A 22742-nucleotide genomic window follows, 5' to 3' on the forward strand; every position below is an offset into this window, starting at 1 on the left:
ATGAGTGATCAGGAAAAATTTGCTTCCAGGAGTTATAGTGAAATTTAAGAATAACAAAGCAAAAGAAGCCTCAGAGAGAAAGAACAGATTACTACAAGGAACAAAACTTAAACTGACATCAGACTTGAATAGCATCACTAAATGCAGGAAAACAAGAGTGTTTGCAGAGTTTTGAAGAGAAACTTAGAATTTTATACCCAACCACAATCATTAAAGTAAAAATATTCTCAGGTGTATGAAGTCTTGGAAACCTTGCCATATAAATACCTATATTGAGGCCAGTTCTGGATGAAATACTAAGTGATTCAAATCCAGGAAGTGTTAGATCTGTGAAGTAAAGGTGATTATAATTACTTGATATTCATTGTAAAGGCTAAGCCCCCCAACCCCCCCAAAAGTCTGTCAGAATTTAAAGTCCAGATGATACCAATAAAGTTCTTATCTTTGGGGCACAGTGTGGCTCAGTGGATTAAGCTGCTTTTTTCAGCTCAGGTCATGATCCTCAGGGTCCTGGGATTGGAGCCCCACAGCTCTCTGCTCGGTGAGGAGCCTACTTCTGCGTCCTCCCCCTGCCCCCGTCTGCCTGCCTGCCTGCCTGCCTACTTGGGATCGCTCTCTGTCAAATAAATAAATAAAATCTTAAAAAAAAATAAAATTCTTATCTTTTTAGCAGGCAGACAGAATTTTTTTTTTTTTTAAGATTTTATTTATTTATCTGACAGATCACCAGTAGGCAGAGAGGCAGAAAGAGAGAGGAAGGGAAGCAGACTCCCCACCCAGCAGAGAGCCCAATGCGGGGCTCTATCCCAGGACCCTGGGATCATGACCTGAGCCGAAGGCAGAGGCTTTAACCCACTGAGCCACCCAGGTGCCCCAGAATTTTTTTAATAAAAATTTTTTCAGTGATCCACGATTCATTGTTTATGTACCACACTCAGTGCTCCATGCAATACCTTAATACCCAGCACTGGGCTCACTCAACCCCCCACCCCCCAGAATCATTATTTTTAAAAAAATTTTATTTATTTATTTGACAGACTGTGAGAGAGGGAACACAGCAGGAGGAGTGGGAGAGGGAGAAGCAGGCTCCCCACTGAGCAGTCCCCCCCCCCGCCCCCCATGCCAATGCAGGCTCAATCCCAAGATGATAGGATCATGACCTGAGCCACAGGCAGTCTCTTAATGACTGAGCCACCCAGGCTCCCCGGAGATAGAATTTTTAAGAAAGGCAGTAACAGGGCGCCTGGGTGGCTCAGTGGGTTGAGCTGCTGCCTTCGGCTCAGGTCATGATCTCAGGGTCCTGGGATCGAGTCCCGCATCGGGCTCTCTGCTCAGCAGGGAGCCTGTTTCCTCCCCTCTCTCTCTCTCTCTGCCTGCCTTTCTGCCTACTTGTGATCTCTCTGTCAAATAAAATCTTTAAAAAAAAAAAAAAAAAGAAAGTAAGTAACATTAAGCATAGGAAGAGTAGAACAAACTGGAATGTTAAGTCAGGATGGTAGAAACATCCATACATACTAATTAGAGTGAATGGACTGAATTTTCTAGTTAAAGGTAAAAACTGGCAGACTGGATTGAAATCCAAAGTTCAGATACATGTTTTTGTGTTTTTTTGTTTTGTTTTCCCCCCCCACAAGAGACACACCAGAAGTTTAAGGGCATGTAAAAATAGAAAGATGGGGAAAATACATACCTGGAATTATTAAAGCTGGCATGACCTCACTAATACTAGATAAAATGCGCTTTAGGACAGAATGTCTTAACTGGGATGGAAAGAATCACTATGTAATGACAATCACAATATAATGACCATATAATGATAGTAATATGTCATTTCAGCAAGAAGATACAGCAGTTTAAAGCACGTTTGCTTCTGATTAAAAGTCCTTAAAATAGATGATGTAGAATTGGTGGAACTACGCTGGGATAAATGGACAAGTCCACCTTTGTAGTGGGAGATTTCATTATATCTCTCTTAATTATTTATAGGTGAGACTAACAAATTAGTAGTTATATAAGATTATAAAAAGCTAGCAAGCTTAACATAACAAGAGTTTTGCAAGCATAAGTTATAGAATTGATCGCCAACCAGACCAGGTAAAAGCCTTAATTTCAAAGAACAGGTTTTACAGAGAGGATGATATCTCCCCACAGTGCTGTTAAATTAAGAGTTAATCACAAAAACGTAAATTTAGAAAATATAGTATGCATAAGCATAGCTGTCAAGCTCAGGGATTTAAAAATTATGGAAATTGAAAAACACTGCTGAATGATAATGAAAACTTTATATAGTAAAATCTGTGGGCTAACTTAAAAAATATTGTTGGGGTGGGAGGGGGAAGGAATTTGTAGCCTTAAATATTCAAATTATAAGTGCAGGAGTAAGCTAAATGTCCAGCTTAAGAAACTGGGAAATGATCAACAAATTCTTTAAGAGTAGAAGAGGTAATAAGAAAAAATGTAATATCATGTATGGAAAGGAAGATGCGTCTGTACACAGATTAAAAGAATATATCAACTATATGCCCGTACTTTTGAAAACTTAGACAAATGGAAGAAGAAATAAAAAGCTTGAATAATCTAATATTTATTTAATTAAAATAGCAATTAAAAACCTTCCCAGAAAGAAAACACCGAGTTTTATGTTTCTTTCTTTTTTTTTTTTTTTAAAGGTTTTATTTATTCACTTGACAGAGACAGTGAGAGAAGGAACACAAGCAGGGGGAGTGGGAGAGGGAGAAGCCAGCCTCCCGCTTGGCAGAGTGCTTCATGCAGCATGCATGGCTTGATCCTGGGGCCATGGGATCATGAATTGAGCCAAAGGCAAACACCCAGCGACTGAGCCACCCAGGCACCCTGAGTTTTATGTTTCAAAGGTTAATTCTACCAACCTTTCAAGGACCGGAACATCTTTATTTTGTAGAATTTTTTCCCCCTGGCAATAGAAAAATAGACACTATTCAACAATTGAGTCTATTAAGCCTGCTAGCCCTGACATCCAAACTAGACAAAAACTTAACGGTGGAAAATTGTAGATCCATTTCATTCCCTAATACAGACTTGACAACCTAAACAAAGTAGCAAATCAAAACCAGCAGTGTACAAAAAAGGATAATGCTCCCAAACCAAGTTTGGTTTATCTCAGGTGTGTAAGGATTTAATTTTAGAAAATCCAGAAATGAAATTCAGAAACACACATCAATAGGTTAATAGAAAAAAATCATGATCAATTCAATAGATTCAGAAAGAATATTTTCTAAAAACCACTTTCCATGATGTTTTTAGCTAATGAGGATGAAGAGAAACCCTTCTAAACTGATAGAGTAACTGTAAAAGAACAACAAACAGTTAAAAAAAAATGTAGGGAAACATGAGAGGCACTTTCTTTAAAGTCAGAAACAAAGATGCCCAGGATTGTGTGTATTTGACATTGTGCTGATAGTCCTAAGCAGTAAAGAAGTCAGGAGCATAAGAATTGGAAAGAAGGTGATAAGATTTTGTTATCTGCCGGTGGCATAATTATTTACATAGAAAAAATGCACAGACAGATTATTAGAAATAGTTACGTACATTTAGGTGACTGGATAGAAGATTATTGAAAGTCCTTGGTATTTCTGTATGTATGTAAAAACTAAAAATTATAATGAAAGAGAAGCCATCACAATAGTATTAGAATATCAACTTTAGAAATTATTTTAACAGACGTGTTAAATCTCCAAAGGGAAAATTTTACTTAAATAAGTCCTTAATAAATAGAGAAATATATGATGTTGATGATGAAAAAACAGTTTGATCTGTATATAAAGTATAATTTCATTCAAAATCCCAACAGGAATTTTTATGGAACTTGGTAAAGATGATGCTAATATTTATATGGAAGAGATAAGGACCGGGAAGGCAAACGGGTGCAGCCACTGTGGGAGATAGTATGGAGGTTCCTCAAAAAGCATAAATAGAAGTACCCTATGATCCAGTAGTTGCGCTACTGAGTATTTACCCCCAAAATACGAAGCATTAGCTCAAAGGGATACATGCATCCCTATGTTCATTGCAGCATTATGTACAATAGCCAAATTATGGAAGCAGCCAAAGTATCTATTGATAAATGGATAAAGAAGGTTGGTGTATATGCTCAGTATGTTGGAATATTGTCCAGCTATAAGAGAGAAGAGAAATCTTGTCATTTGCAACATGGATGGAGCTAGAGAGTGTAATGCAAAGCGAAATAAGAGGAAAACCAAATATGATTTCACTCATGAGGTATTTAAGAAATAATACAAAGAGCAAAGGGAAAAAAAGGAGAAAAACTAAGAAAACAAACTCACAGAGAACAAACTGATGGTTACCAGAAGAGATGGAAAGTGGGTGGGGGTTGGGTGAAATAGGTGATGGAGATTAAAAAGTACACTTACAGTGAGCACTGAGAAATGTATGGAATTGTTGAATCAGGGACGCCTGGGTGGCTCAATTGGTTGGGCAGCTGCCTTCTGCTCCGGTCATCATCCCGGCGTCCTGAGATTGAGTCCCGCATCGGGCTCCTTGCACGGTGGGGACCCTGCTTCTCCCTCTGCCTCTGCCTGCCACTTTGCCCGTGCTCACTCACTCTGACCAAAAAAAGAAAAAAAGAAAAAAAGAAAATTGTTGAACCATTATATTGCACACCTGAAACTAATGTTAACTATATTGGAATTAAAATTGAAAACTTAAAAAGTTAAAAATTTTAAGAAGTTGGGGGGCCAGGAATAAGCCTGTCACTTGTAAAAAAGAACATGGAGGAAAAGACTTGCTTTACTGGATAGGAATACTTATTATAAGATAGGAATTAAGACAATGTTAAATTGAGTAAACAGATTGATCAGTCCTTGGAGTAGAATAGAGAACTCAAGCACCCATGTATGTAAGGAAAATTCGGTGTACAAAAGAGGTGGCTGGCAGGAAAGAATGCGTGTTCAATAAACTGAGCTGGAAAAATGGTTATCTATAGGGAAGAAGAGTAAAATTGATCTCTAAAAAGAAAAAAGTCAATTCCAGATTAAGAATTTAAAGGTCTTAAAATGTCATCCTTTCACCGCACACACTTGCAAATTTTTAGTAGAAAGGATTGGTGAATATGAGACTTCGGGGAATAAAAGAGTGCTTACATCAGAGGGGCCATTGACTAAAAAAAGAGAAGATGGATAAATATAAATTTGATTTTATTAAGTTTTCATACAAGTACCTTCTAGGAAATCGAAAAGACGATATAAGTTAAGGTATTTGCAGGACACCCAGTTGACATAGGGCTAATATTAAAAATTTATAAATAACTATTACAAACTAAGTATAACAAAATCAGGAAAATGTCCAGAAGACATGAGCTGATGTTTCATAGAAGAGGAAGCAAGGCTGCTAAGCAGATGAAGAGATTTAGTATCATCATTAGTGAACAGAGAAAAAGCCCATACCTATTGGCAAAAGTTAAAAAAGTTTTATGACATCAAATAGTGAAGAGGAGATGGATTCACAGGCTATCTTACAGATTCTTGTTGGGATTGTGGATTGGTGCACACACTTTGAAAACACTTTGGTATCAGTTCCTAAAGGTGAGTATTCATGTATGCTATGAGTGAGCAGTTTCTTTTGTAGATCTGCCCAAGAGACACCTTTTTTGCACATCTACATGAATATTACTAGTAGCACTTTTCATAATAGTAAAAATGTAGAAACTATCCAAATGTTCATCAGACAGTGGATTATTATACAGCAGTCAAAATGAATGAAAAATAAGGAATGCTAAGACATCGATGTATCTTGAAAACATTATGCTAAGTGATATAAGCCAGACACCAAAGGACAAATATTGTGATTTTACTTATATGAGTTATCTAGTATAGGCATATTCATAGAGACAGAAAGTAGGATTTTGATCACAAGGCCCTGAGGGGAGGAGGTCATTGGAGAGTTCATTGTTTAATGGGTGCAGAGTTTCAGTTTGGGTGATTAAAAAGTTCTGGAAATGGATAGTTTTTATGGTGTACAGTATTGTGAACATACTTAATGTTACTAAATTGTACACTTAAAAATGGTAAATTTTATGTTATATTTAGTTTACAATAAAATTTTTTTAAAAAACTAAGGACTCTTAATTACAGGAAACAAGATTGCTGGAGGGGTGGGGTGTGGGGTAACTAGGTGATGGACATTAAGGAGGGCACATGATGTAATGAACACTGGGTATTATATATTATATATATTTTAAAAGATTTTATTTATTTGACAGAGATCACAAGTAGGTAGAGAGGCAGGCAGAGAGAGGAGGAAGCAGACTCCCTGCTGAGCAGAGAGCCTGATGTGGGGCTTGTTCCCAGGATCCTGGGACCATGACCCGAGCTGAAGGCAGAGGCTTTAACCCACTGAGCCGCCCAGGTGCCCCAATAATACATTATATGTTAATTAAAAAAAAAAAAAAAAAAAGTAAAGTGACAAAACAGTAGGAATTGTTAGTGAAACAAAAATCTCAAAAATTACTATACCTGCTTCTTTTTAGTTAAAAGCAGCTAACCTAAAAATACTTACTTGTAACATTCCATTTTGATGCACTAAAATGCATAAAAAGGAAGGAAAGAAAATCAAAACAGGATAAGGATGATTGTTGGGGAGAGGCAGGGGAATGGGCTAGGGAAGGATATTATAGTTAAATGTAGGTGGTTGTCAAGAGTACTGCCTTGAGGATGTTTATTGCATCAGGAAGAATCAAGGAAAAGTGGGTCATGTGCTGATAAACAATGAGAGTCTGTTGAAGAAAAGGATTATGATTAATTCTGTATATTGAGGTCTAAGGGGCAAAAATATATTACTAAGTGAGGTCTTTAGAACTCTTGAGTTTGAAATCGACTCCAGCAATTCACTGAATTGTATTATCTTGGGCAAATAACATCTCTATGCTTCTCTTGCCTTAGATGTAAAACAAAGAATAATGTTTATTATATTCTACTAATAATTATTATACTATAAGTAATTATTATACTATAAATAATAGTAATAATTCTTTTACCTACATCATAGGGTTATTAAATGTATTAAATGGGTTAATGTGTGCCTGATACAGAGTCTGCGCTTTTTGTTTTGATTATCTAGTGCTGTGTCATAAACCACGCAACAACTTAGTTAAAACAATAGCCATTTGATTTATTCTTACGATTTTGTGGGCTTAGTTGGATGGTTCTTGCCTGTCGTGCAGCTCTGGTCAAGCAGTAGCTGCTTTTGGAATGTCCTGTTATACGTGGTGCTTTGGAGGGAGTGGCTAGAAGGCTGTGATGAGCTGGACAACTAGTCCTCCCCACACGGCCCTTTTATGTGGTCTCTAGGAAAGCAGTCAGATTTTACGGGTCTCCAAGAGCACAAAAAATGAAGCCGCCAGCGCTTGGAATTGGCACATTACCACTTCCGCTGTATTCTGTTGATAAATGTCACAGAGCTACTTGGGAGATGCATTGAAGACCATTTTTGGAAACCGTTCACACTGTTATTTCTTTATTTTTAAGATTTTATTTTTGGTTAAGTGCAGACTGAACGCGGGGTTACAGTCCTGAGATCAAAAGTCGCATGCTCCACCCACTAAGCCAGCCAGGCACCCAGCATCCACACTGTTAGTGATACTTGTGACCATCATGTTACTCTACAGTAACATGTATGTAATTGTCAGTTTCGGCATCAGGGACTGATTAATGAATAAATACAAATCTCTGCCCTCTTGCTGCTTCTGTTTTACATGATAAGGAATTAGAACGTATAGTATGTTGGTTGGTAATAAGGACAATACAGAAAAATAAGGCAGAGAAGGATAGGGAATACTGGGGGTTGGGAGCTGCAGTTTTAAAAATGGGTAGTCATGGAAGGTCTCCTCGGTAAACTGATATTTGAGTAGACAAAAGGAGGAGGAGGTTAGGAGCTCGAGGGGCAAGGGTGGGAGCAAGAAAACCTTAGGAGGGTAGTGCAGTTGAGAGGTAGGTGGTTTGGATTTGTGCAGTAATAGTGGAAGTGGTGAGAAATGGCTAGAGTTTGTATTTTGAAGATAACAGCTCTCCAGTTTATTCATGAACTGGGTGTGGAATGTGAAAGAAATCCGGGATGGCTTCAAGGTCGTTGACCTGAGTAGCTGGAAGGATGGAGTTGTTGATTGCTAAGGTGGGGAGGACTGCAGGACTGGCAGGTTTGGGGAGATCTGGACTGGCGTTTTAGGTATAAGGTTTGAAATGCTAATTAAAAGCTAGCTACTTTAAAATTGTAAATTATGCTTGTATCCTATTTGACTTCCCATTTTGTGGCAAGGGAAGCCGATGGGGGAGGGAGGAATTTGAATTGTGTTAGAGTCAGTAAGTATTCTCAGAAGACCGAGGAATCTTGTTAGTTTTATCCAGACCATTTGTCAGTTTTTCCAGGCCCCTTTCACCTTTTCCCTGATGTGGCTTGTTATCACAAATTTCACTGATCACTTATCACCTTTTTACTAGAAAAAGACCCGATGGTAAACTTTAACAAGTTTATTTAAAAATTTATTTTCCCTCTTCAAAAAAAAATTTTTTTTTAAAGGAGAGATGGTAGAAGTTGAAAAATTTTCACTGAGCCTTACTCTATTTCATTTCGTGTTACAGCTTTCCTTGATGATAGATGTCCACTTTGGCTTAATCCATCTTGTAGGGATCGCTATACTCTTTAGGTTTGGCACACGTTATGTTCCCACCTTGGCTTAGCCCATTTTATAGGCATTTAGTTGCTATACTCTTTGGGGTTGGCAGGTATTAAAAACTAACTGCCTTAACTGATACTGAGTAATTTGACTCTCACTTTCTTGCAGTTGCTTGGCCAAGACATGTTTCAACATGTTGCAGAGGTTTTTCTTGATATGCCCTTGGAATCATAAATCTATTACTTAATCTTGGCAATTCCCCCAGCTCTATGATCTGTTGTCTTCCAGGGGGTGCTCTTGAGCACTGTTAAGAGGGGAGGAGTTACTGAAACCCTGATACCCATTGGGGAGGTAATGATTGTGAATTTGACTTTCGGCTAAAACAGTTTACTCATTATCATCACTGTGGAAGTTGGAGCATGCCTGAACCTGTTTCTGTTTCGGACTTCACCTGAGGGAAGCATGGATGGCTCTGACTCTTAATTAAGCTCTCCAGTTTTTTGGAGGATCTGAATTTAGAAAGGGATCAGAAGAGTATCGAGAACCATTTGTGTAGGGTCCTCTGATACATGTGTCTTTTTTTTTTAACCTTCTGCTGGCTGCTGTTTTGTAAATCTTCAAAGTGAAAATTTTCTGCTTTAGAAGAGATTTCATAACTTTTTTTTTCCTTGTAGATTTATCAGCAGACGGCAATTTCTTCACTGCCAAAATGACCTCACTTTCCACCTCTGCCCAGTGTTCAACTTCTGACAGTGCTTGCAGGATCTCTCCAGAACAGACCAATCAGGTAAATCATTTTTAGGCATTCCTAGTTTTCTGTAAGCTTTTAAAAAATTGAGTTGGAGCACGTAGTAACTTTACTGACTTTTACTGACTTAGGATTTTATGTAGAGCAGAAAGGATTATTTTTTAAATTCCGTATTAGGGAAACTAATAAATAGTTTCACTGCTCAAAATTTGAACTGATTATTGGTTAAATAAAGATGTGGAGGTTACACATTGCTTAAAATACAGTACATTTTGAAAATTTATGTTTTAGGATATGGGTGGCTAATGGAGAATTTGGGGCCAAGTTATATGTTTGTTTTCCATCTCTCTTGCTTCATTTTAACAAGCTTGTTTTCTTTAAAATTAATTTTAAATTGTAAATATAGCAAATGTATTCTTATAAAATTCAGTTTTATAATGTGTTTATTTATAAAGTATTTAGCTATAGAGACTCCTTGACTGTCTCTTCCCTTCTTTGCCCAAAATCCCCTCTCCCTAAGACAACACTATTACTAATTAGGTGTGTCTTGTTTCAGTTCTTTTCCTCTAACATGTAAAAATACATAATTTTGTCACCTGTCTTCATAAACATTGCACAATACATATAGTATTGTGTACCTTAGTGGATGATGAAAGTAGAATTTGGATTTGTTGGGGGAAAATGTGGCTTGTATAATAGATGGGTTTGATATAATTGTCCATCTCTGGAAGAAAACAAATGAAGACCTCAAACTTTGTACAAAAACAAATTCCAGGTAGATGAAGATTTAAATGTAAAGAGTGAAATAATGTTAGAGGAAAATTTAGGAAATGGTTGTGAAACTTCAGGATGAGAGGGGCCTTAGGACAAAACCAAAGAAGCTGTAAGAGGAAGAGAGAGACAAATTTGACCATAAAAATTTTAAAGATAAAACTGTGTGGTTAAAGACGGACTCCACAGTCAGAGTCAAGAGATGTCAAAGTCACTATCCCTTGTGTGTTTACGCCACATCTGGTTTTTCTGCCCACCTGTTGGCGCTGTTTGGGTTGTTCCATCTTTTGGCTGTTGTGAATCATGTTCCTGGGAACACTGGTGTACAAATACTTGTTTGAGTTCTACTTTCAGTTCTTTGGGGTATATACCTAGGAGAGGAACTCCTGGGTCATATGATAATTTTGTGTTCAACTTTCTGAGAAACTGCCAAACTATTTTCCACAGCAACTGAACCATTTATCTTCCCACCAGCTGTGCACAAGGGTTCCAGTTTCTCCACACGCTTGCCAATGTTTGTTTCCTTTTTTCTTTTGATTTTGGCCGTCTTAGCAGGTGTCAATGTGTTGTCTTTTGAAAATGTGATTTTTCAGAGAGGTAACAGGTAGTAGTCCGATTATCTGCTATTATTGTAGGTATTGGAAGATTGTTTGTTATTAGATGGTAAGTATCTACCAGGGTTTGTTAAAAATATATATATATTTAAGGAGCTTTTCTTGTTCCCTAGGGTTTGAGAAACCAAGCTATTTGGAATATAAATAACAGGTTTTTTCAATGTTTCTATCAGGTACGACCAAAACAGCCACTTTTGAAGATTTTGCAGGCAGCAGGTGCACAAGGAGAAATGTTCACTGTTAAAGAGGTAAGCCGTCAAAGAGAATTCTCAGTTTTTGTTTTTGTTTTTTTTTTAAAGATTTTATTTATTTATTTGACAGATCACAAGTAGGCAGAAGGGCAGACAGAGAGAGAGAGAGAGAGAGAGAGAGGAGGAAGCAGGCTCCCTGCTGAGCAGAGAACCCGATAAGAGGCTCAATCCCAGGACCCTGGGATCATGACCTGAGCCAGAGGCAGAGGCTTTAACCCACTGAGCCTCCCAGGCACCTTGAGAATTCTCAGTTATAAGAACAGCTGAGAAGTAAACGCTGATGAAAAGAAAAAAAGTAGTAGCTGATGAATATGTAGTTCTGACATCAGGCCCAAGAAAGGAAATTCTCTTCCTGAAGTACTGGAAAGGCAACTTTTGCTTGTTTTAAAGACTGCTGAGCTAAATTCAACTTCATATTTCCTTTAAATTTCCTTTTGAAGTATGTTGTCAGCCAAACATAAAATTAACTGTGAATTCATTGATCTCCGAGTTAAAATGCAAAGCGTGTACAAGATTAAAAAATGACACTGTCTATGATTTATAGGATGTACTGCCAGGCAGGAATTAAATGCAGTGGTTTTTCATTATAAATGTGTCAGATACTCTTCTGAGCACTGTGAGTTATTTTAAACACTTATGCATTTAAATAACTTATTTAGCATCTAAAGGTTTTTTGTTTTGTTTTGTTTTTTAACAAAACCAAATTGAATTCCTTAAGTGGAAAAGACTCAGTATTAAAATGTTAATCTCTCTGAACTGCTTGCATTTAGTAGGATAAAAATCTAACCTTTTCTAATGGGAAGAAACAAAATTATCAAGCTTTTTTTTTTAAACTTTTCTGAAATACTTAAGGAACACTGAACTTCTGAGCCATTATATCTCTCAAGGAAACAAATTGGGAGCATTTTAGATTTTCTAGAATATTCATATTTACTTTATCATTTTAAATTAAGTACATCATTTTGGACTGTATCTTTAGAATTCTGAAACTATTATTGAAGTATGGATTTTTATTTTTTATCTTTTTTTATTAAAGGTTTTATTTATTTACTTATTTGTCAGAGAAAGAGAGAGAGAGAGATCACAAGCAGGGGGAGCAGCAGGCAGAGGGAGAAGCAGGCTCCCCGCAGAGCAAGGAGCCCCATGTGGGACTCAAACCCAGAACCCTGGGATCATGACCTCAGCCAAAGGCAGACACCCAACCGACTGAGCCACCCAGGTGTCCCAAAGTATGAATTAAAAAAAAAAAATTATTTGAGAGAAAGAGTGCAGGGGCGTATGCATTGGGGAAAGGACAGAGAATTTTCAAGCAGCCTCTGTACTAAGTGTGGGACCTGGTGTGGGGCTCGATGATCTCATGACCCCCATGAGATTGTGACCTGAGCCAAAAACCACAAGTCCGTGCTTAACTGACTTAACTGACTGAGCCACCCAGGTCCCCTGATGTATGGAATTTTATATCAGTAAAGTTGTTAAAATGAATTATGCTATCTCCTTCAGTCCTGTGGTAGAGGTTTCCTGGGTTAAGAAGAAATTAAGTACATATTGGTCAGAAAGAATATTTTACTGGGGAAGAAATTGCAAAGAGTCAGTTTATATGAAGCTCTCTATTATGAATTTTGACCTTACCTGGTGCATAAAGAATTTCCTAATATTTTTAATTTTTTAAAGATTTTATTATTATTATTTTAAAAAACATTTTCTTTATTTGTCAGAGAGAGAGAGCACAAGCAGGCAGAATGGCATGTAGAGGTAGAGAGAAAAGCAGGCTCCCTGCTGGACAAGGAACCTGATACAGGATTCGATCCCAGGACCTTGGGATCATGATGGGATCATGACTGGATCATGACCTGAGCTGAAGGCAGCGACTCAACCGACTGAGCCACCCAGGCGCCCCTAATTTTTTATTTTTTATTTTTATTTTTTTAAAGATTTTATTTACTTATTTGCCAGACAGAAATCACAAGTAGGCAGAGAGGCAGAGGAAGGGAAGCAGGCTCCATGCTGAGCAGAGAGCCTGATGCGGGGCTTGATCCCAGGACCCTGGGATCATGACCCGAGTCAAAGGCAGAGGCTTTAACCCTGGTTAATCCCCGCTACCCAGCACCCTGCTAATTTTTTATTTTTAAATATTGGTTCTCAGTATGTGCGTTGAGGCAGTACGGTATAATGAGAGTAGTAATTTTGTATACATTATTAATGTTTTATTTTAATGTTTTTTAGCTGAATGCATTTATTTTATTTTATTATTTTTTAAGATTTTATTTATTTTTATTTATTTATTTATTTATTTAAAAGATTTTATTTATTTATCCGGCAGAGAGAGATCACAAGCAGGCAGAAAGCCAGGCAGAGAGAGAGGGAGAAGCAGGCTCCCTACCGAGCAGGGAATCCGATGCGGGGCCTGATCCCAGGACCCTGGGACCATGACCTGAGCCGAAAGCAGACGACCAACCCCCTGAGCCACCCAGGCGCCCCTAAGATTTTATTTTTAAGTGATCTCTACACCTAATGTGGAGCTTGAGCTCACAGCCCTGAGATGAGGGGTCACATGCTTTACTGACTGAGCCTGCCAGGTGTCCCTGAACACTTTTTTGCACCAGATGCTGGAATGGAAGCTTGCAGATCTGTTCAGTGGACTTGTGATAGTGTCCGATTTCACAGGTGCAGCAGTACCAGGACTGTAATGGTGAGGTTTCTTCACCCCTCCAGAAGAGGGCACACTCTTGCAAGTGGCTTTTTGTAGTCAGTCACTTCTTCAGAGCTTTACCACCAGTTGATATTCGAGTGGTCTGCTTTGTGCAAGCCCTAGTGTAGAGGTCTTACCTTCTCCCCCTTCTTCAGCTGGAGCTTTGGGAGTTAGAGGTGATGATGCTGTGGCAGTGGCTGCAGACAATTATGTACACATTTATAGGGTAGATGATCTATATTATCTTAGAAGAGCTTATTTTGGATTTATTTCTTCCGGAAGTTGGACAGATAAAATATAAAACTTCCTCCTTTTTCTCTTCCAGTGGTTGTTCTTCCCCATCTTACTTCCCCCTAGGTATTTGATGATCTGGGGCGAAATGTTGCTTGGTATAGAAGGGAGCTTAGGAGCATTATTGTACCAATATAATGGGGACAGTGTTGGAAACATCTGTGCAGGTATCTAATAATTCCTGAGAAGTTGGGGCCTAAAGATACAGATAGCCGCTTTGGTTTGCATGTGGTCTCTGACAGCAGAGGTCTTACTGTCATTAAGTGAACTTAATTATTAAGTTATTTTTTAAAAATCTGCATGGAGAAAACATTAGGAAAAAATAGATCACTTAAAACTTTTGAATCATGATCTTGTCTGAGTTCTTTCCATTTTTGTGAACTCTGAAAAAAGCCAGATAGACTAAATTTTTATTTGATAGACACTAGATTCTGTGTTTTATGCACTTACGGTGCCGATGGCTTGTTAACCATTGTACTTCATTTGCCAAAAAAGAATTAAAGGAATATGCATCAGAAGCGTCTTAGAGTTATGTGTCCCTGGACTTGGAATATATTTTTATGGACCAGGCACATATAAAGTTTATTCTAGTCATGGAATAGGCCTCTTTATTTGGACTCGTAAGAACATTTTTATGGGGATACTAGGTAAATTCAACACTCTTTCTCACTGTCAGACCACTGCGTTTCTATTTTAAAAGTAAGTCTCTTGATGTCCAGCAAGATAATAAGTGGCTGAACCTAGTAGTTGGGGACAACCGTCTTGTCATAGGACTCCTTCCACAAGCACTGACATTCATGCTCACTCATGGTTTCTCTTTTTCTAACAAACTAATGTACCTTCCCTTCTCATAATTAACTTGTGTTTGGAGCAGCTGGGCAGACCTCTTCCTGTGGTTTTATTGCCCTGCAGGTCATGCATTATCTCGGCCAGTACATAATGGTGAAGAAGCTTTATGATCAGCGGGAGCAGCATATGGTGTATTGTGGCGGAGATCTTTTAGGAGAACTGCTAGGACGTCAGAGCTTCTCCGTGAAAGATCCAAGGTAAGAAGATTGAATATTTGTTTGTCTTTTTGGGTGCTTCTAACAACTCAGTCTCCATAGGGTATTAGTGGTTATTTATTCCTTTAGTCAATCAATATTTAAGGGTCTCCTGTGAGGCCCTGAGAATGTGTTCGTGAACAGCGATCTCAGATTCTATGGAGTTTAAGGAGCAGTGAGACAGTGGATGCTCTTCCCCGTCTTCTTTCAGGTTATCACACCGCACTTAGTAAATTACACTGTGAGAGTTAGAGACAAAGAGGTACATGAAGCTGCGTTGGGGTGGGATTTAGGGTCTTATTGGTTGGGGTCTGTATGGTTCCTTGAGGAAGTGCTATTTGAGCCGAGAGCTGCAGGATGAGTGAGGAATGGGAGTGCTCTGGGAGAGGGTTGGAGAACTGGCAGATTGAACATCATGTGCAAAGGCCTGGGTAGGAGGAGCTTGGTGTGGCTAGGTTAGAATTTTGTGAAGCAGCTGTTACAGAGAGGAAGACTGAGCTGATGAGCGAAATGTAGCATGGCTGGGTGGTTTGAGGTCGAAGATGGGCTTCATAAGAATCACAGTAGAACTTCTTTGACCTGTTGTGCAACTTTCTCCAGCCACATGGGGGTGTAAATGGTTGTTACAGAGTGAAAAGCAGATTAGTAATTAAGAAGCCATTGTTTTCTTTCTATAGCTTTGTGATGACTGTTTCTTCTGCGCTCATTTTGTCCTACTGTGGTTAGACTCCCTTCCACCCCTTCCCCAGTTAAAATTGTAAAACTTAATTCCTCGTGGGAAGAAATGGTCTCCAAGGGAAATCTTGTGTTACTGTTAGCTCATTAAATAAAATGTAAATTAATTAGTGTCTTAATGGTGGCAAAGTAACACAAGCACTTGGACATGAGTATCTTGACATTTAAATAATTACAAACAAATCTATTCTGGGGAAAACATTCTGCTTCTCCATGTGTTACAGAGAAAGTTGAAAGATCATGTACCAAATAGACATATAACATTTTAATGGAAAACCATGGGGTTATTAAGTTTTTGTTTTTGTTTTTGTCTCTGACAGCCCTCTCTATGATATGCTAAGAAAGAATCTTATCACTTTAGCCTCTGCTACTACAGGTACGTCACATCCTCTTTCTTCAACCTGTATCACAGCTTTGAGCTCAAGGGGGCAAATGATGGGAAAACAAGCAGGATTAAGATGGAAATGAAATGCTGTGTTGGCATGATTGGGAGGGACACCTGTCATATAGAATGTTATTAGGATGTTAACTTCATTGTGGAAAATTTCAGATATACTAGATAGATTAGTGTAATGCCCATCTCTTAGACTTAGTAATTGTTAACATTTTGCCACATTTGCTTCATATGGACTTTTTTTTTTCTTAATTTTAATTTATTTTTTTCCATCTGGATATACTTTTAAAATCTCGAACAGATAAGGACCATTTTCCTTTAAACAGAACTGCAGTGTCATTCTTACACCCAAGAAAATTATTAATAATATAAATAATAACTCCATAATATTATCCAATAGCCAGTGTGTGTATAGTTTACCCCCAGTTATCCCAGAAAGGCCTTTTACATTTGGCTTGTTGAAATCAAGATCCAGACCAAGTCCACACATTGCGTTTGGTTGATATGCCTGTAAGTATCTTTATAAAACAATCCTCCTTTTATTTTTATGTCATTTATTTGTTGAAGAAATGGATCATTTGTCCTATAGAATTTCCCACATTCTAGTGGTTGCAAGATTGTATTCTTATGATGTCGTTAAATGTGCTTGTCTGTTTCTTTTATTTCCATTAAACTAGTAACGCTTGAATAGTTTCAAGTTTAAATTTTTTGCTGAGAATTCGTAGGTGGTGCTTTGTACATCTTTTGCATCATACCTGAGCCATGTAAAGGTCGACTTGTCCCTCTTTCAGTGATGTTGATTCTGTAGGCGCACATGCTGTTATCTGTTATCAGGGTCCCCAGGAACCTTTCATCTAATGGTTTTAGCTTTCTGTTATATGAATGTCAGTTTGTCTGACACCCTTTGCTTGATTCCATATTTTTTAAAGATTTTATTTATTTATTTGACAGAGATCACAAGTAGGCAAAGAGACAGGCAGAGAGAGGAAGGGAAGCAGGCTCCCTGCCTAGCTGAGAGCCTGATGTGGGGCTCGATCCCAAGACTCTGGGATCATGACCTGAGCTGAAGGCAGAGGCCTTAATCCACTGAGCCACTCAGGTGCCCCAATTCCATATCTTTTAAATACTGTCCTCTGGGTTTAATTTATTCCGTATGTGCAGGAAGCGGACTGCTCTGAGGTCTGAAGAAATAGGTGAAAACTGGATATAACTGAAATGTAACCCTATCTGTTACTCCTTTCCAAATAATGAACCCCCCTCCCCCATTTCTCTGTGAAGGCCTTTTGTGCGTCTCAAATTAGATTTTAGGTAACCTTATCCTTTAAAGAAAGCCAAGTTTGTGATCTTTTAGATTGGTTATCTTCCAGTAGTTTAGTGAAACAAATAATTGAAAAGAATCCAGTCCTAATAAAGATTTATGATTTAACGTGAGAGCAGAGAGACTGCTTTCATAGTGAAATGTGTCTTTGAACTTACATTGAATTTTGGAGCCTGTTGTCTTCATTGAGCCATTTGCCCACTTCACCCAGCTTTAAATTTCTGTTGAGAGGGAAGGCCTTGCAAATAATACAGCGCTTTATTGAAATTCAGTCACTTGTGAAATAGTAGGGCTTTCCTGGGATGTTCACTGCAGGCTTGAACTGCACGGAGGATTTTATATTTGCTGATCTACGCTTTCAGTAGAATTTGTTTTCTGATTGTTCTCTGGATAACTCGAGTGGGTCTAATTCTCACGTTTCCTCTCTCTTTCTCTTGCACTTGGAGCATTTAACATGCCATCTATTAAAATGAACATTTCAATAATATTTCAGTTGATCCTAACAACAACCCTGTGAGGAAGGTCTGGAGATGTTTGTTTGTGGTTTTGATTTTCGCTTTTTTTAAAAAAAGATTTTATTTTATTTTATTCATTTATTTTTTAAAGATTTTATTTATTTATTTGCCGGAAGGAGGAGACACGGCGAGAGAGGGAACAGCAGGCTTCCCACTGAGCAAGGAGCCCGATGTGGGACTCAGTCCCAGGACCCTGGGATCATGAACCAAGCCGAAGGCAGATGCTTAACAACTGAGCCTCCCAGGCGTCCTAATTCTATTTATTTGACAGAGAGAGACACAGCGAGAGAGGATAACATTGGCAGGGGGAGTGGGAGAGGGAGGAGCAGGCTTCCCTCCGAGCAGGGAGCCCTATGCGGGGCTTGATTCCAGGACCTTGGAATTATGACCTGAGCTGAAGGCAGACGCTTAACGATTGAGCCATCCAGGCGCCCCTTTGGTTTTTGCTCTTAATAGAATAAATGATTTGTCCAAGATGAGGTGCCACTGATAATTGGTAGAACGGATATTTCTGACTGACTGGTTCTTGGGCTTTTCATTGTGCCACACATTGATGTCATAACAGAGTTTGCCCCAATTAATTTTTCTTAACACATTTCTCTCTAAACATGAAATGTTTAAAAGATTTTGTTTGTTCTTGTCACTTTGAAATGATTTTAGTTAGAAAAAAGTAATAAAAGTATAATAAAGGGTTCCAAATATTCTTTACCCAGATTCCCCAAATGATAACTGACATCTTGTATAACCATAGTACCTTGTTAAAAACCAGAATATTGCCCCAAAGTACTTTTGATTGTCTGCTCTTGACTTGCCCTTGCTTTGGTGCTTGTGGTTGGTTATTGCTGTTGATCTGAATGAATTGGGTTGCTTGTGTTTTATTTAAAAGGACAAACGAGAAAAATGTTTTTTATATCACCTGCTGTACACCTTTGCAAGTGGGTTAAACCTTTTATTTTGATGGTTGAGAAAATGTCATTGTGTAAAGTAAAGGTGGCTCTTTTATGAGGCATTTGTCCAAATCTCCACATGTATACCAACAAAATGACAAATAAATGACAGGCTTTATTTAGTTTAAAATTCCTTTTGTATGTTGTGGTCTTCCCACATAATTTCTTTTTGCTTATAAATTTTCATTTTTTTAAAAAAGATTTATTTGAGAGAGGGCGTTTGAGAGCGAGAGCTCACTCACTAGTTGGTGGGAGGGGCAGGAGAAGAGGGAGGAGCAGATTCTCCACTGAGCAGGGAGCTCAGTCCCAGGACTTGGTAATCATGACCTTAGTCGAAGGCAGATGCCCAACAGATTGAACCAGCAGGCGCCCTGCTTCTAAATGTTTTAACCTGAGGAAGATATAGGAAGGCATTAGAACTATAAATGACAATATCAAGTTGCTTTAGTAAAGAAATGCTTTATCTGCATTGTCTCGTTAGTTGATCTTTGAAGACCACTGGGGTCAGAAAATGCTGTCTCTCAAACTTCTCAGTATTCTCTGTTGACCTATAAAAATTCTTGTCGAAATCATGCTCTTTAGGATTACAGTTCTGAAATTGTTTGCGTTGTGCAAACTAACTGAATTATCAAACCACTTGGAGGATCCATATTCTTTTCCCTGGCAGCCTCTATGACGTGAGGATGGGGTTCTCCATAAATGTCTTATCTCTGGACCTGATAGTAGCTAATGAACCCAACCCTTGGTAGACTTATTTGGGAACATTTCAGTTACATATAACCTCATATAATGAGCAGTCTAGGTTACTAAATTCTCTGCACTTTGTCGTTTTCCTGTAGCTGAGTTTTCATCTTCTGTTCTGCTTGAAAAATTTCCAAGTCCTCAAAATACATTTCTCTCAGACTATCTCAGAATTACTCTCAGGTTATTGTTTTCTTTGCTTTCACTGGCTTTGAGAAGAACTTTTATCTGCTCTCCCTTCTTTCTTAGGAAATGATTATAGTAACTGGGAAAAATAAAACTTTTTTTTTAAGTAAAACATGTTAATTAAAAAAACTACTGCATATTCATGTATTGGGAATTTAGAATGTAAGTTTGCACGAGGTGCTATTGTGTTATGAAGCAAGTGAGGAAAATTCCAGATTTTCAGATTTCATAACCCTGTATAACTTTAACAGTTGAAAGTAAAAATTAAAGACCGAACTTTTTTGCTGTGGTTTACAAGTTAGGCAGATTGGATAATAAACATCTGTGGGAAGAGATAATAAAAAATACTCTCCATTATTTCTTGGTTGGAGTCACTTTCATAGAAAAATGTGAAAGTTTGCCATGAACATTTTTTAGTTATTTTTCATTTTCTCCCAGATTACATTTTGGTAATAACATTTTGAACAGAGCCTGTCTTGGTCTTTGCTGTTTTTATCAGTTTTGATTTTTCCCTTTTGGATGAGAGCTTTGCCCAGCCAACATGGAGACGTACATCTTTAGGGAGCACACCTGGCTCCAGGGTTGTTTGCTGAGGTCCTTTTTATGTGGAAAGAACGGTTATTACCAGGGAAGGTTTTCCTTTTGTTTTACTTGCTATCCAGATGCTGCTCAGACTCTCGCTCTCGCACAGGATCACAGTATGGATATTCCAAGTCAAGACCAACTGAAGGTAAAATCACCACACGGTGACTTCTTTTGTTGTACAGAGTGGCCCCTTCTCTGTACCTATGGATCTTGGACTCCCAAGACCTTTCTCTGAATGTGGTAAGAATTTAACAAGAAAGGTTCTTGGGAGTTCACAGACCAGGGACAGAGTGAACTTCTCTGTTCTGCCCATAACAGAGTTCCAGTCTCTGAATTTTTCTTTGGGATGTAGCACTTCTGATCTTCAGTTCCTCCAGTTGCATTTTCTTTGGGGTTTGTGTATGCCTGTGTGTGTGATGGTGTCCATATATAGGTGTTTGAGAAAACTGCTTTATTAGATTTTAGCAGGCTTTTTGCAGTTGAGTTCATGTCAGGCCATTCTTAAAGCTTCTTGAGACCTGGGAACTTTATGATCTTCTTGGTATGTGCTGAGGGTTTCTCATGTTTTCTGAATTATGCCTAATTTTGTAGTCTAGAGGCTTTTCATTGATAGCCTATTTTTAACAGTAGATTTTGGCCTTTTGTGCATAGATTTTTTTATTCCCCTAGGTTTGGGATTCTCTTAGTGCTGCTCACAGTGAGTTAAGGAGAGGTGTTGCCTTTATTTGATGACTATTGCGAACTCCAGAGATCTCTTTCTTGTGCGTAACCCATTGTGCCGCACGCTGACTGGTGAGCCAGGACGGAACTGCTACATCCCCGGGTCTCAGTCATTTTTATGGCACTGACAGACATCTTTCCCTTTTTTTTTTTCCAGCAAAGTGCAGAAGAAAGTTCCAATTACAGGAAAAGAACAGAAGAAGGCAATATTCCTGCACTGCCTACCTCACATCATAAATGCAGAAGTTCTAGAGAAGGTAAGTTTTGGGTTAAGGCTATACATTTTTTACTTTTTCTTTCTCTCTCTTTTTTTTTTTCCTTTCGTTGATGACTTCTAGAAATGGGATTTATTCAACATTTAGCACTGGCTGCAATTGAGACCATTCTATAGACAACTCCAAAAATAATAATGCATTTTTTGTATATGAAGTAAGAGGGTCATATGTCATCCTTACTTCTCATTCTTTTCCAAAAACTTTTCCTTTACCCTAGTGACCGTTGTTAACTTTGAAGATGGTAGTGCTCTTTTAGCAACCTGTGTTTACTGGGGTGGACTGGTGGGGTGAGACCTGTCCTTTGGTTACATGCTAATAGAAGATCACTACAGATAAATCAATTTACCACCTAGTCAAGCTGCCTTGGCCTTTTAAATTTTGACATCCTTGTATATATTCAGTCCAGTTAGGCTTCTTATTTTGATTTATCTGCTTCAGGTGAAGGCTAATTTTTGTAGAGTTTTGAAGTTTGCAGAGATGATGTATACGTAGTCTGTCAGAGCCAAGAATGAGCCCTCAGGAGCCTAGTAGTTCCTTTGTTTGCCCTTGGATGATAGTCCTCGGATCTTTGCCATCTGTACTAGATACGCTATGGTCAGGTTAAATGACTTAATTGATACTTTGAAAGTTTGCCCCAAGCTCTGCTTAATAAAGTATCCCCTAAAATTTTTTCTCTACAGGAGTATAAAATAATAAATTATTCAAGCCTTTTATGACATGATAGTTTCTAGTTTAGGTACTGGCTCATACTTAGAGCAGTGGCAGGTTAGATCTCTAGCAACATCCCAGAACGTGATGCTGCTCTAATTGTTTTAAATGTTAAAAATTGAATCCATTTATCATACAACCGAATTTTGAGCTACCTAGTCACCTGGGAGCTTATTTCCTGTCTGTATGGTATTAAGTGTGTAATTTTTTCTTTAAATGTAGGTCTTTGGTTATTTGCTACTCAAAAGGCTATTTGAAATGTAAGAATAGCCAATGTAAGAGACTGTGTGTAGCTTGTGCTGTAAATTTTGAGAATAAAGAGCTTAGTATTTTCAGAAAAGTGTATAAGTAGAAAGGTCAGACTTTGTGTATGTGGAAAGGATATTTCTATTGTCCTTACGGGATGTTTGAGAGCTTGAAGAGACGAGGATAACTTTAATATGGCATCATCTCAGGGGTTTGGGTTTTGATTATCTAGTAATGAGTAAGTAAAAAGCTAAATTTCTCCCTGAACTTAATGGGCAGGGTTCAACATAATTTGTAAGT

General features: G+C 38.2%; 1 protein-coding gene across 13 annotated transcripts in view; it reads left to right on the forward strand.

Annotated features, from left to right (window-relative positions):
* The window catches only part of MDM4 (MDM4 regulator of p53), a 46289-nt gene that overhangs the window by 8805 nt on the left and 14742 nt on the right, over positions 1-22742 (forward strand). For 7 of the 13 annotated variants that reach the window (XR_006607053.1, XR_006607052.1, XM_004756399.3 and 4 more), the window contains exons 2-7: positions 9340-9452; positions 10972-11046; positions 14942-15075; positions 16128-16183; positions 20571-20638; positions 21371-21470. Coding sequence is in view for 11 of the 13 variants with exons in the window: in XM_045081066.1 (XP_044937001.1) it covers positions 9340-9452; positions 10972-11046; positions 14942-15075; positions 16128-16183; positions 20571-20638; positions 21371-21470 (546 nt within the window). In the remaining 2 variants the exon portion in view is untranslated. Of the gene's footprint in view, positions 1-9339; positions 9453-10971; positions 11047-14941; positions 15076-16127; positions 16184-16601; positions 18094-20570; positions 20639-21370; positions 21471-22742 lie in introns of those variants that run through there. The other 6 variants (XM_045081069.1, XM_045081068.1, XM_045081067.1 and 3 more) reach the window with 3 other exon arrangements.

Source organism: Mustela putorius, unplaced genomic scaffold (genome assembly GCF_011764305.1).
Source record: "Mustela putorius furo isolate JIRA1106 unplaced genomic scaffold, ASM1176430v1.1 tig00000508_pilon_pilon_pilon, whole genome shotgun sequence".
Lineage (NCBI taxonomy): Eukaryota > Metazoa > Chordata > Mammalia > Carnivora > Mustelidae > Mustela > Mustela putorius.